We start from the raw sequence: 15,219 nt of genomic DNA on the forward strand, positions 1-15,219 counted from the left end.
CATTTAATTTAACAGAATAATTACTATGAATTATAAATTCATTAGCATCATTTATTTAAATTATTTTATAGATAATTAAAATAAATTTTGAATTTCTCTTAACATCATGTATTTAAATTTTTTTAATATAAATTTGAATTATTTTAAAAAATAGGTGAAAAATTGGATTAATTTGAATATTTATTTGAAAAGATAGGTTATATAGATAAAAATTTATGATGTGAAGTTAACTATCTCTTTCTCACTCTTCATTTTTATCGTGTTTTGATATAAACCCATCTCCTCCGAGTTAACTCACTCACTTCCCTAAGGTACTCTCTCTCATACTTGTTTAAGCGTATTTGAATTTCGCACTTTTCATTTCGATGATGAATTTCACCCAATCTATCTTGTTTATGAAACTCACGAATGCTAATTTCTGTTAACAAATTGAATCGTTTCTAGGTTTTTCGTTTCCGAATTAACTGTTTTGTTTATCTGTTCATTGATATTTTATCATCTGCTTCTTGTTTTTTTTCTTAATTGATTGTTATATAGTTACATCACTTCCTCATTATTGTATATAATTTCCATTGTTAACTATTGATTTTTCTATGGAAAAAAGAGGCCTAAATCTCTATTTGTCAAGCAATCTGTTAAGTATGTTTGTAAATTCTGATTCAAGATGTGCATGGTGTCTGACACACTCGAGCTTGACACGCGCCGACACATGTGGATAAATTCGAGTAAGGATTCTCTAACTTTAGGGAGGGAAAGTTAGATTAAATTTAGGCAAAAATGAGATGAAATAAGAGAAACGGTGGTGTTTATTTTGGAGGGAAAAAGAAGTGAGAGAAAGTAAATTAAGAGAGAGATAGAGAGGAAGTTAGAGAAAGGTAGGGGAATGGAAGTTAGAGGATCCAATTCCGTCCGGTGTCATTGTATGTCAGTGTTTTCATAGATTGTGTGTGCCTCATTTGAGATGTTACTTTTGTTTAAAAACTAGCTGTGTTTGGAAATGCGGTGGAAATGTGAGGGCACATGTTAAGCATGATGTGATGCTAGTAATTGTGGCTTGAGACAGTTTGCGGGGACGTCGTGAATCTGCCACTTTCAAAACACAGATTGACATAGAGGAACGAGGCTGTGTTGCATCCGTATCTGTTTTATGAAATTCTGTTTAACTTTTGCATTATTTCCCATCTCTTAAATCTTCTACATTTCCTTGGTGTTAGGTCTGTTATTTTTGTATAGTCTCTGGAGAGTGAATTGGATTTGCAATGGGAATCAACATGGCGTATTTTTATGTTCTTTTAAACCATTATGATTTGTACGATGTTTGCAATTTCATGGCTATTCTGAACTTTGTATTATCAGCTCTACTTAAATACAAGCACATTGCATGCATGCCCATCATTTGTCGAACACTGACAATCCGATACCCGAGCGTGGTGCGCATAATTTACTCTTGGAATAAATAAATAGGGATTTCAAGCCACATCTTAGTAACATCTTTGTAGTAATGTTGTCGATGGCGGTCCATGGCGGAGAGCCAAAATCCCGCCATACCGGCTGCTTTGCGGCACCGTTATAGCAGATTATGGCGGAAAAACCTGCAATATCAGCCAATATTTACCATTGCGGCGAGTCAAAAAACCGCCATGTATATCCGCCATAGAGGCCATGCCACCGCTATTTGATAACAATGCTTTGTAGGTAATTTTACTTCAGTTTTGAAAGTATTCAATTTTAGACCTATGCTATCTATTTGTTTGAACTTTCTAGGCATGCAGTTTCTCATTCTTATTTTTATGTGTATTTGGCTATTTGGTTTTATCTTTATCTCTGTTGCTGTCCTGTTGTGTCTATGGCCTGGGTTATTTGCACGGTCTTCTTAAGTTCATTTATTTTTATGGTTATCTTATTCCTCGGACAATATTGTGTCGTCAAATTATATACCGGAAACTAGAGAATACATTATTTCTTTAAAACCTTTTTGGTCAAATTATTCACTACTCGCTTTGAATTGTTGTATCAGAAAGAAACAAGCCGGTTTGGATTTTGGAGTTGCACTCAACTCAACGCAGCTGACCGGAAGACTCTGCCTGAGTACATTTCCGGCTACCTGAAACTGAATTACGCAGCAGCAGAGAGATTGCACGATAAAGCAAGACGTGCCATTGACATTATAGGTACTAACTTGTTTTTGTGATAGCGAGAGATTGTGAAAGAGTACCATACGTTCTTTCCCGTCGATGACGACTCTCCTTAAACCTTTCACCTACTGAAGATTTAGAAATTATTATTACGATTTCTATTGTGGTTTTACTTCTAATTTAATGAAGTATTCTCACAGGAACTGATTTGGTTCGTGTTATAACCTGTACTGCACTCCATTAGATTGAATTAGAGTTTTGTTAACCGGGAGGATTTGTTATTGAGTGTCTGTATATCTGAGAAACATGTTGAAGCAAGCAATTGGTAGAATTTGCAGCAGGACCAATGTTTATTCTTGTGAAGGAAACAGCGTTTTGCCTTGGATTTATGTGCCTTCCTGTTTTTTCCACAATGGACAGGTAATGTCTCCAATTCTTCATTTTACAGCTTAGCTTTATTTATTTATTTGTTACTCGAATTTCTTATTTATTTGTTTACTAGACTAGTTGAATTTGGCTGCTTTTAGATTTAAGTGAGTGAGTTAATGTTTCGAAAAGGACTATAGTTCAAATGTAAAGTGAGTTGAAAATAAATTGTGACAAACACTTTGTTTCCATTTTGATGCAAGTCATCAAAACGAGCCGGTCTGGTCCACTCGGGTTGGTTCGCCATGTGTTGCTGGTTGAATAGATTGGCTCAACATCACAGATTGAGGGTCTAGTAGTGAGTTAGGAATCTACCAACTCAGCTCGAACCATCCCAGGTTGGTGGGTTGCCTCACCTAATTTTGCATTAGTAGGCCAAAAAACTAGAAAGTTGAATTTTTTAAATGGTAGGGCCGGCTCAGCCTAAGGGTTTGGTGGGTCGGTTCACAATGACAGAGGGTCTTGGTGACCTATTTTGCAATCCAACTCACTTATGGGTTTGGTTGGCTCATGGGTCAAGACAGCTCTAGTATGATTATGATAGGCTGAATGTTATTAACTGAAATAGTTCATCTCATAGACAAATCAGAGAATCAAAGTAGGAAATCCCAAAGCCTATAAAACTTGACAGGGTTAAATTGGCATGTTGATTGGTGAATTCTGGTAATTAAAATGATTTTGTAGCCTTTTGAATGTTCGATGATTGCACATTATTTTCTATTTTGTGACAAATCCATAGACGAGTCATTTCACAGTTTTTTCATTTTTTAGTTACTGTTGGGGTGATTGCTTTTAAAAGATTTTAAGGAAGAGCTGTGTAACGTGCTCAATGTTCTGTGCATATTAGTATATTTTAATTTGTAAAAGGATTCTTGTTTCTATAAGTCATGTAGTATATTTGCATTCTAATAATTAATCCATTGAGCAAAAGGGCCGGAAGAAGCACTTCTCGCGTTTCTGTAATAGCAGATTTATTACGTCTGTAACATAAAAACTTGTATATAGCCATACATCTTGAAAATAAAATAGAATATTGCTTTATGGATTAGATGATCCTACAAATACTTCTACATAATATTTGTTATTTATCTCAAAACAATGCATTTCAATAGGATAATGGCTCTTTGTAACTCCTACTTTGTTGTTATCTATGTGTGAAGTTATTCTTACAAGAGTCAATGTATGTTTTATCGTTTCAATGTTGAAATGAAAGTTGATTTCGGTCTCGGACTCTTGGTGAGTCTTCCAGATCAAACCCACTTAAGCTTTTGTTTTAAAAAAAGTTGACATTGGAGATCAATATTAGCTTAGATGAAGATATATGGAGTCCTAGTAAGCATCAAATTTGAGTTTGAGGTGAATCATATATGAAAAATTGATACTCATTTTAGTTCATCTCTTTTATACAGGCAAATTTGGCACCGAGAAGCTTTTTTGGGGTAGAGGATTTCGTCGATGATGACAACAGCCGACCCTATACATACCAAAAAGGGAAGAAGTCAAAGAATCCAAACAAACACATATCATTCAAACAAAGAACAGTTGCATACATGGAGCCTTTTACACTTGACGTGTTTATCTCAAAACGTTTTGTATCTGCTTCACTCACTCATAGAGTAACAAGCAAACAGGTTGCAGTTGCAGGTACCAACTCCAAGGACATTAAAGCTGTTCTTAGATCTCGATCAGACATACCAGCATGCATAGCCATTGGTCGGATTTTAGCTGAACGAGCAGTGGAAGCGGATGTTTACACTGCTTCATATACTCCAAGGGAACGAGATAAGTTTGAAGGGAAAATCAGAGCTGTTGTTCAATCACTCATTGATAATGGGATTGATCTCAAGGTTTATCTTGATTGAGTCTCGCACAATCTTTTAAAGCAAACACTACCAGCCGGTTAAGTTATTTAGATTCTGGTTGTGTTTCATTTATGTCCATGTAGCTTGATAAATTATAAATTGATATATAGTTTTGTGAACTAAAGATTATGGCATAGGTAGACATCGAGCGAGTTTTCCATTCTAACAACATATGCAAATTTTCAAATTTACTTCTCCATAGTTCCTTGTGATACACTCCACTTAATATTTGGACTTATGTATTTGTGGTAGTCATAAAAATTTATAGTCATGAAATCTCTTGTGCAGGTTGAAATTTTTGCAAGAGCAGGTATAACACCAAGAGAGTTTGCATATATATATTGTTGAACTCTTCCTTGATATCTCCATGATAAGTTTAGATGATTAATTCACCTTAGGTTGAATGTGTTGGAATAAGGATTGGTCATCCTATTAGGCTGATTTCTAACACAGTTTATTTAAGCTTGGCTTTATGGACATTCCTTATAGACATGTTGTCCTCATAATTTGATGAAAGCAATAGGAGATCAGCAGGGAAGAACTCATTCTTCTTTACCTTAACTATATTCTCCACCTGGAGATTATTCCACTCCGGATTATCGAATTTTCCATCACCTTTGTGAAATATAACTCTTCTATTGTTCAGCTCAATATCCTCCAGAACTATGCAGTTAGGAAAGTAATGAATTGAAAAAAGTGAGAGATAAAATATAATCACACACGTCAAAGTCATCTTCATGTCGGAACCAAGCACACTTTGAGTCCGAAGTGTCATTTCTACATACATTTGACATTATAAGAACAAAACTCGAAACATGATAAAGTGATAGTTCGCAGAATACACTAGTATCTGATTTTTTTCGACGCCTATCTTCAAGACCTTTCACCACCATAGTTGTGCCAGTGACGATACATAAAGGAAGAATCGCACTAACAGCAGGATAAGGAGAGTTTTGTGAAAGCTAAGATACCCGTAACAAGGCAATAGAAATTAGCTACCCTTCAAAACTGCTCAAACAAAGCAAAGATCTTCGTTGACTTCAGCTAATGCCACTCTACATAAGGTGTTATCCTCCACCTAGATCTCCAAGAATTACAAATTTGATCACCACAACATTGTGTTTTGAGCAAGGTTCATAATGTAGAAGATGATAGTCTATTATCCAAGTCTCATAATCACTTATGAGATACTACTTTGGCCTGATTTATAAGGAAAAAAAAAATTCATGTTTATTAATATAATTAAGTATATTTTTTATTTATTTCATGCGATAGAGATAACACAATTACTAGTATACCTTCAATTAAATTGTTTTTCGCTAACAATATTAAGTAATTAATACATGGATACTTTTGGAATAAATGTATTAAATGCACTTAGATTTATTGACATTTGCTTATATTTAAGACCAACAAAATTAAAAGATTTTTGCTTATATGTAAGGACTGAGGGAGTACAAAATGGAAGATTTTCAATAGAATTGTTGTTTAATCGAATATGTATAAGGGATAATCGATTATACAGTGTAAAAAGTCTTCATAAAGAACTTTTTGAGTTCTTAGCAAATTATTTAGGCACAAAAATAATTTTTTTGGTGATTTTTATAAAATAAAAGAGGCTTTTCAAAGGGTTGAAAGTGTGTGCATGTGTTTTGTTTTAGTAACATCGAGAGTTAGTCTTATACATTTACATATACTAATCACTCGACTCATACTCAACTAATTTTTATACTTTCCATCTTTCACAACTCTGAAACTTTTGGTTCCTTGCCACATTATCTTTGACTAACACTTCACATAAACCGTGAATCTTCTTCTGATGAGACTTGAGATAACACTTCATGATAATCTCCATCATTAGATATACCATTTGAACAAAGATCTTCGTTGACTTCACCTAATGTCGCTTGACATAAGGTGTTGTCCTCCACCTAGGTCTCCAAGAACCACAAACTTGATCTCGACAACATTGTGTTTTGAGCAAGGTTCATAATGTAGAAGAATTAAATCATAATAGAGGAAAATGACATGCCTACGCAATTTCTAAACATGATTAAAATTTTAAAAAAAAGTGATGTTTTTCTCCTTGGATGATTTTCTCTAGTGTGTGCTAGGGTTTTTTTTAGTGTGGGAAAGGTGGATAAAGTGGGAGAAAATGATTGGATTGATGTTTATTTGAGTTTGGTTGAGGTTCCCAAAGTTCAGTAACGGGTCTCTCGCTAAGCTAGAAGTGGTGTGGCCATTTTGTGCTTAGTGAGCCATTCTTTTATTTGCATTGGTATTTTGAGTTCATCATTATTTTATTTAAAAGAAATAACTAAACTAAACACTCCTTAAAAAGCTATAAAATATGGTTGGATTTCCTTCCAACAAGCGATTGTTTAACGTCAATAACTTGATAGTGATTAGTGTTAAGTAATACTAATTACCTCATAACATACCTTACGGTCTTTGATTATGATATTTACTTACTCTTTATCAATGTCCACGAGCATCCTGGAGGTTTTCATGAATGGTTTTCTTAAGATGAAATGCATATTTGGGTTTACTTTGATGTTTAGTATGACAAATTCCACCAGAAATAAGAACTTATCAATTTATATAAGTACATCTTTAACAGTTCTCACTAGTGTCTTGCATGTTTTGTCTGCCATTTGCAATGTTGATACAATTGGCTATATTTGTATATACTCAATTCGTTATATCACTAATAATGGTATTATACTCACACTTCCACTTAAATCAATAAGTGAATTTCCAACCTTCATATTACATATGTAAACATGTAATACAGCTAGACTAGGGCCAACTTCTTTCCTGAGTAAATCTTGATGATTAACTTTGCAGGCTTCATCTTGCAATTCTCCTTCTTTTAGTCCTTTTGCTCATTCATTTCTGGATTTGATGACAATTCTTTCTTCCACAAGAACAACACTACATTGATCATTTGAATTGTTCTTGTATTTCATTGAATCTGTTACTTGGGAGATATGATAACTGCTTGGCTAATTGACTTACTTGTGTTTTAAGGTTTTTGATGAAAGCTTCAATATTTCTGTGAATGGCCATAGACACATGCATAAATTGATTGAATGTATCCTCCAACTTTATTATTTTGTCTTTTGTGTAGATGCTTATGAGTAATGCTGAAACAATTGTCTGTTGGATGGACCAACTTCAAATCTCTATCCTTGATTGAAATTATTGCTCCGTGGGAAGTTTTTGCTATGATATTACCTAGGCATTTGGTTGCCTACATACTTTAGTTCTTCTTCAGTCTGGGATAAAATCTGATTTGATGGTCTCCATTGTAGAGTTTGCAAAATGAAACTTGCCTTTGTTGTGGTACTTCATGCATTTCTTTCAATTGTTGTGGAAACTTTGACAATTGTTTGGTATGTTCATCCACCGTCTGAGCCAACAACTTGTTATGAGAAAGAATAACATAATTGGTGTTTAGTTCTAAGATACCATTATTTCTTTAGGAAGGGTTTCTATTATGTTATCCTTGATGAACATTGAGCGCCATTTGCTCAATGATTGTTGTTGCATCTTCTGCACTTTTGGACATGAGAGACCTCATAGTATTTGCATCTAGCAATAACTTTGGTTGTTGGAGTCCATTTATGAAGATGTGTACTTGTGTGAGTTCGTTAAAATGTGGTTTGAGCATCGTCTCAACATGGACTTGTATCTTTCCCACGTTTCATAAAGAGTTTATGTTGCGCCTTGGGAAAACACCGTGATGGTTGTCATAACTTCCAGGATTTTTTGTGAGGGAAGAATCTATTTAAGATTTTTTCCTCCAATACGTTCCATTTTATCATCGTCGATGTGACTTGATCTATATACCACTCATTCAGATTGTTAATTATAGAATATGGAAACAATCTTAGGAATGTTGCTTCTTCATCTTCTTTCGGAGCTCTTAGCGTACCAGAGATTTCGTAGAATTTTATGAGGTGGGTGTACACGTTTTCATGATCTAAACCTGCAAAAGGGTTAACATACATAATTTTCAATAAGTATGTTTTCATTTCACTTTGTCGGATATTCCTTTGCATTCTAGCTAGGTGAGCTAGATATCTGGGACTATTGTGGCATGGCGTGCCACCATTGTTGTTGTCAGTGATAACATCAACCATGATTTTTTTTGAGACATAAGGCTCTTCTCAATCTAGCCTCTTGGATTTTTGGGTCTTTTTCTTATTTTTACTGTTTTTTCCGCGTATGATTCTTTCGATATTGGGATCTATTGTACCCCAAGATTTGCCCTCCCCTTTTCCTAATTATTCATCCAACCACTTGGTCAGAGGATCACTTGCATACATTCATAATTCATCCACATGCATCATTCCTTCACTAATGGATCATCATGGATTCACAAACCTGGGGCTTGTAAAGTTAGGGTTTATATGGATATCAAGTCTCAAAGTATGGTCTGACTACATCATCAAGCATAGGGGATGTGAAACCCTAGTTGTTGGTGGTAGAGGCTTGGATTCAACAAAGGATTGTCCAGGCAATCCTCTAGGGTCTTCAAACCCTAATTCCTCAAAGGGTGATCTCATGGAGCTTCCCTAGGCCTTGTCTTGGTCCCCAAAACCCTAATGCAGGCTCACATACTGAGAGACTGATGGTTGGAGCATCTGGCTTGATTCAAAAGACTTGCTTGAGGGGTAAGCCTCAAGAAAACCCTAATCAAAGAGATGGTGAATCAGATGGACTTGGTGGCTTGGATTTACATCCATGACACCCAATCTTCACCTATCATCAATATACTTGGTCTAATCCTTCTTGGTCTCAAGGCCCTATTATTGCCCTGTTGATTGTGGATGTATTTATGGTCTTGGTCATCCAAACAACCAAGCTTCTTGTGTCACAAGCCAATCGCAAGTCATGCCCATTGATTCATGGATGTTTCATTCAAATCCTAATCTTATGCCCTCAGTTCATGGCCTTGTTTTATATATATATATATATATATATATATATATATATATATATATATATATATATATATATATATATATATATATATATATATATATATATATATATATATATATACATATATATATATATATATATATATATTGCCAGTCAAGTCATTTTCTTTTCAAAGTCAAGCATTCAAGTCATAAAACCAATTGCAAACCATTTGTCAATCCATTTCAATCCATTTCACATCATTCTAAACCATCACATTAGATTTTACATAAAAAAAGTACAAGTCTTGACAATTTTGACAAATTGTTGACTTTGGTCAACAATTGACTTTTTGGTCAACTTTGACCAAAGTCAACCCAAAATCCAAAAACCCTAAAATTACCCATAACCACCAATTCAATGTCCATTTACAAGAGAAATACAAAGAAATTGGATTTTGACCAATTGTTGACTTTGGTCAACAATTGACTTTTTGGTCAACTTTGACCAAAGTCAACACAACATCTTTTCCTCCTAAAATTTTAAACATCCCAGGCCTAACCCTAATTCTCATATCCCATGTCCCATATTGACCATTTAGTGTCCCATTTGCTTGTTGCTTCATGAGGAAGTTTTTGATGCCACTTTGTTTGTCCAACCAGCCAACCATGGCCTACATGAATCCTTGGTTGTAGTGCACCTAACCCAGTCATGCATACAAATCAGAAGTTGCAATCAACAAAACCAAGCTTGATGATATGAGAATCTAAGGCACAAATCAAGCCATGAAGTGTTGAACCAAATGGAGCTAACCTGCTGCAGAATTGCAGGAAATCCATTTACTATGGTAGGCATACAGGAAATGCATCTATCTTATTATTGGAGGAAGCAACTTCATCAATTGGATCAAAGTCTTGCAACCAGCTCAAACCCTCTACAAGACATAACAACCATGGTCCTCAATACCTGTTGTAAGTCCACAAGTGCCTACTGCTATAACAACCATGTGCTACAACATGAAGTCCACCTACCAACTGCAGAACAACATTGATGCAAGCCACTGAACACAAACTCCTGTCATGCAGCATAGATGACAAACTCAGCTACACATAACCTGGAGCAAAACCAAGGTAAGAATAACATAAGGTCAGGATTGAATCTAACAACTCACAAATATCACACCTGCTGTAGAAACTAGTGCAGGAACATTGGCCAAGTTGGAGCTTTGAGCACATACCGTTAACTGGTCCACAAATCCAACACCACACGACACATAAATGACAAACAAGGCATGGTACTGGCATTCAAAAAAAACTTACCATGGTATGTGCATCCATCTGCTATAACCCGCACTTTGCAAGGCCTGCTACAGCATATCTGCATCACACTTGCTGTAATGCCTTGAAATAATCCACAACACCAAACCTACTGCATGTCATTGCCTTGCCCTGAGCCAATCTTGACTTGTGATGCAACCTGCAGCAAAAAATAGCACTGGAAGTTCAATGAGCAAGCAACAATATGCCATGGTAAATCATCAGGAAGCCATAATCATTGAACTATCAAACTATGCGCATACCAGCTGTTAAGCCAACCTAACTGTATTACACCGACAAAGCCAACAATCTTAAATGCATCATAACACCAAGTCAACATCAGTGAATGGATCTGTTGCAACCAGGCACCACATAAGGCAATGACAAGGTCATTTGCTACATAACCAGGATTCAGCATCACAGGCCAACTGTGCCAAATAAAGACCACATGCTGCTTAAACTCAGCTCAAGGTCAGAACCAACATCATGAACCAAAGCTGCAAAACCAATAGGACCATTCATCTAGCATACTGCTTTACAAACCTAGCAGGACAATACATAAAAAGGGAAAACCATTCCAAGCTGCAACAGAGATATACAAGCCAGCATGATGAGTAACCTAGCATGGCCAGAACCAATGGGGCAATTGGAAGCAGGAATGTGGCCCATCATTTGCAGTGTGAAGCAATATACAAAGCCTTAACCATTTTCTACCTAAGTGTTGACAACAATTGAAATCACAAGCAAATATGCAGAGGGAGTTCAATAAAATTTGATCTATGATAGGTTGTGTATGAGTTCACTTGTTATCTTGCTATAAGCCAGCTGAACAACAAGCCAATCATCAATCCAAAGTGCAAAGCCAAAGTCACTTAAAAGCTCAACCTACAACAAGTTCAACGGGTCACTAAACCAATCCCACATGATCGCAATCTAACCACAACCTGCAATAGCCAGTCAAGTGTCAAAATCACTCACACACTAACCAACATAAACTAACATAACTAACTCAGTTTCCCTAATATAACTAACTGAGTTTTCAGTTAATTCGGTGAGTTAAGTCCAACTGATTCCAAGCCATATCTAACCAACTCCATACCTAAATCCAAACCTACCAAAGTTTCCAAACCTCACTTCTATTTAAGGAATTCATCAATCACATTCAACCACCCTTGGATTTTTGCTCGAATCTGCAATCTCCCTATTGCAATCTCTCTTCCCACACCTTACTCAAAGCTCTCTTTTGTAGAAGCTATTGAAGCTTCACATTGAAGCTTCAATCTGCTTGAGCTAAGCCATAGAAATCTCAGTCCCTTGTTTCCAAGTTCAGAAGAAGGAGAAGAAGAAGAAAGAGGAAGAAGAAGAGGACAAATCAAGTTCAAAAACTCACCGGTGGAATTTTCCGATCGTCTTCTCCGGTAAGTCGTTTCCCTTTCGTAGCATTTTCTCACTTTGAGCTTACTAGAGTGTAGCATCTAAGGTATGGAATGAAAGCCCCATAGTGGTAGGGATCAATTAGTGATAAGCGTCATTTAATTTGAGTTTATGAAGCTAGGGTTCTTCCACGTTTATGCTCGATTCAACTATTTCTGTGACCGTTTCCCAAATTCGTTTCCATACTCATGTTTAGTTTATCTTGGTGCATCCAATAGTGGTGGTAGTTAGGTGTAGGCCGCTGATAGCTATATTCGCAAGTGCACGAATCGCGTCAGAGTAATATAAAAGATTATCGATCCCACAAAGACCAAATCATCAATCTATCGATTACTATTGTTACGATGTCTATCTAAGGCGGTACAAATGAGATATTAAGGTCGTAAAATAACAGTAAATAAAGAAAATGATAAATAAAGTGCAGATGAAGATAGGCTTGAATGTATTTCACGCCAGTTAAACAATGCTTCGATTGTCTAAATAGAACTACTTATGGGGCAATATTTTCTACTCTTGAAAATAATCCATTTAACAGGAACTGTCGCTTTCGCATATTCAGAACCGATTTTACCCTTAAATTAAGGCCTTTTATTGTCACATATAAAAGGTGCGCAAAACGCTAAAGTAGTAAACCTATTTTTAAGAAATAAGACTCGTAAGCTTAGTTGAAAAGTGATTTTGATTCGGAAAGTTTACCCAAAGAGTTTCCTGATTTTAAATCTATCAAAGCGTCCGAAAATAGTTTCAAAAATCATTTTTCCTTAAAGTGATAAAAATTCCTAGTTAACTAAGTCAGGGTGTTTCGCACTCCTTGAGTAGTTAAAATTAACCAAGTTTGTTTCAGAAAACTCGAATTAAAAATCAAAACAGCCCCTAAAGCATTTCTACATATGCAATATGTGAAACATCTCTTTAACCACGATCCTTACATTCTAACCTTTGAAAGATTTAGCCAGACATGGTAATACAAACAAACACAACGATATTGATCATGATGAAAAGTTGTTTAGAATGTAAGGCGTAAAGAACTAGTAAAGCGTGTAAAACAATTAAAACAAGCAATAAAGATAATGGTGAGAAAATTAAATAAAGTAAAGCATGACAAGAAATTAAATAAAGTAAAGCATGGAAAGAAATTAAATAAAGTAAAGCATGGCAAGAAATTAAATAAAGTAAGGCATGGCAAGTAAAATAAAAATGCGATTAAATTAGAACCTGCTCCAAACGGAGGCTTTAAATCTGGTACAAGAAAGTAAATAAACCTTTGACTTTGAAAATAAAGACGACAACAAAATCAAAGTGCTCCAACTCAATTTCACTAAGGTGAGATAACCACTCGATGTGACGGATTACCGCTTTTATAGATGATAATATAGTCTTAGTGTTGTAAACTAAGTTGGATGATTTGGAAATAAACTAGAACGACCTATTTATAGAGGAACTCAACAACATGTAAAGACCAAGATGCCCTTCAACTTCTCTTTAGTGGGAACGTGAAATGCAAAGGTGGCGCCCGCCACCCCTCTATGGCGCCCTCCATGTGAGTAAATGGGGAAGTTCATGGGATCGTGGCAGTTTCCTCCTGGTTGAGGGCTGATGTGTCATTATTTCTCCTATAGCGGCCGCCATGCAGAACGCCATGAGTACAATTTTTGCCGAAAACCCTAATTTTATGGTCTTTTTGTTTCGTTTCTTCTAAAAAGGTCCTGAAAGAGATAAATACCTGAAAACAACATAAAAGAAAGCATAACACAAGCAAAATGATAATAAAGACCTAAAAAAACATGTGAAATCCGAGTCAAAAATGCGGTGTGATTCAGTGTGATCAAATTCTTCCACACTTAAACCTTTGCTTGTCCTCAAGCAAAACTCTTTATAGCTCATGCAAGAAAAACAGTATCAACCAGAGTTAATTCAATGCAAAAAGGCTTATAAGTTCATTCAAGGAATATATCGATAGGTACTAACGAATCGAACTAAGGATATTGTAGTGACACTTCCCGCAAATGCGGTCATAGGCTTCGTTCCTATACAAATCAATTTATATCACCCCACCATACCTAGGCCTTCTTTTCATCTTCTTCAAGTCCTTTTCATTCAGGTGCAATCACATTAAGCATGTTATCCGTACATACTCATAGTAAGGTGATCGGTTAGTGATTATGATCTTAAGCATGAGGCTCTGGTACATAAGTTGGTGTAACCCCTTTATTTAACCCAATTGTAGTTGTGGGAGATTGGATCGTAATTCACCCTACCAAGTCCAGCACCAGATACCTCTGAACCAACCAACAATAGGCATATTATTATATATTTTTTTATTTTTCTTCTGCATGTTTCGCAAACCTCTTTATTTTGCTGGGTTAAATGACCGTGTGAGAGTCACCTAGCCCAGAATTTCAAACAACTAGAGGACAAAGCAAAAAAAAATATGATCATTCACTTATTTTCATCGGTCCCCTACGTAGAGCATGCTTAAGCCGGAGCTGACTGCAAGGATAAACTACTTAAGGACTTATTTGGAACAAAAATTAGGGCCACAACATATGGGGTATCGGGATCGACTCTTATAATCATGAAGCCTACGGTGTCAAGACGATATCGATTTTTAGAAAAAGTTTTCCTAAGTCTTTTACATCCTGTCATAAACCTGTCTTCTAGCCTGAATATTCAAAATACACTGTTTTCTTTGCTCACAATTTTTTTGAAATGCAGATACACCACACAGATGACTCGTCAAACACATGTTATTTTATTGAAAGAAAAGCAAACAACTAAAACACACAAAACATACTGAAAATAAAACATACTGAAAATAAAGGAAAGCGATAAAAATCTCCTCCCACACTTAAACCGAACATTGTCCCCAATGTTTCGATATGAGATAGGGTAGGAGTAACCTGAAAGAGAGAACTATGGTTGATCCGGATTCCTGGGTCGACGACTCCTGCTATGAGTACTAAGACCTTCCTGCAGCTGCCTAGAGCGACCTAGGAGAGACCTCTGGTTGGCCTCGATAAGTGCGAAGTTTCGCTCAGTAGCCTGTCGCTGGTGATGCTGCTCATTAGTGATCGTAAGAAAGGACTCAGTGATAGTCCGATGTGCTTGCTCACTGCG

The 15,219-nt window shown here is 36.0% G+C and overlaps 1 protein-coding gene across 2 annotated transcripts; it reads left to right on the forward strand.

The window, feature by feature from the left end:
* The first annotated feature begins 212 nt into the window (after positions 1-212).
* LOC127085883 (uncharacterized) lies at positions 213-4,699 on the forward strand. 2 transcript variants are annotated; one of them, XM_051026440.1, is made up of 4 exons: positions 213-311; positions 2,018-2,171; positions 2,336-2,555; positions 3,971-4,699. In XM_051026440.1, the coding sequence occupies exons 3-4, from the start codon at positions 2,442-2,444 to the stop codon at positions 4,421-4,423; spliced, it is 567 nt and encodes a 188-aa protein (XP_050882397.1). In that variant the 5' UTR covers positions 213-311; positions 2,018-2,171; positions 2,336-2,441; the 3' UTR covers positions 4,424-4,699. The 2 variants fall into 2 exon arrangements, with proteins under 2 accessions (XP_050882397.1, XP_050882396.1); XM_051026439.1 differs by lacking the exon at positions 213-311 and adding an exon at positions 315-1,695.
* The last annotated feature ends 10,520 nt before the right edge of the window (positions 4,700-15,219 follow it).

Source organism: Lathyrus oleraceus, chromosome 5 (assembly GCF_024323335.1).
Source record: "Lathyrus oleraceus cultivar Zhongwan6 chromosome 5, CAAS_Psat_ZW6_1.0, whole genome shotgun sequence".
Lineage (NCBI taxonomy): Eukaryota > Viridiplantae > Streptophyta > Magnoliopsida > Fabales > Fabaceae > Lathyrus > Lathyrus oleraceus.

What these genes read in the sequence shown, in the direction of transcription:
- LOC127085883 (XM_051026440.1), top strand. Translation starts at nt 2,442, where the DNA reads ATGTTGAAGCAAGCAATTGGTAGAATTTGCAGCAGGACCAATGTTTAT. An exon ending in GTTTTTTCCACAATGGACAG is followed by an intron (nt 2,556 to 3,970) that starts GTAATGTCTCCA and finishes TCTTTTATACAG; the next exon opens with GCAAATTTGGCACCGAGAAG.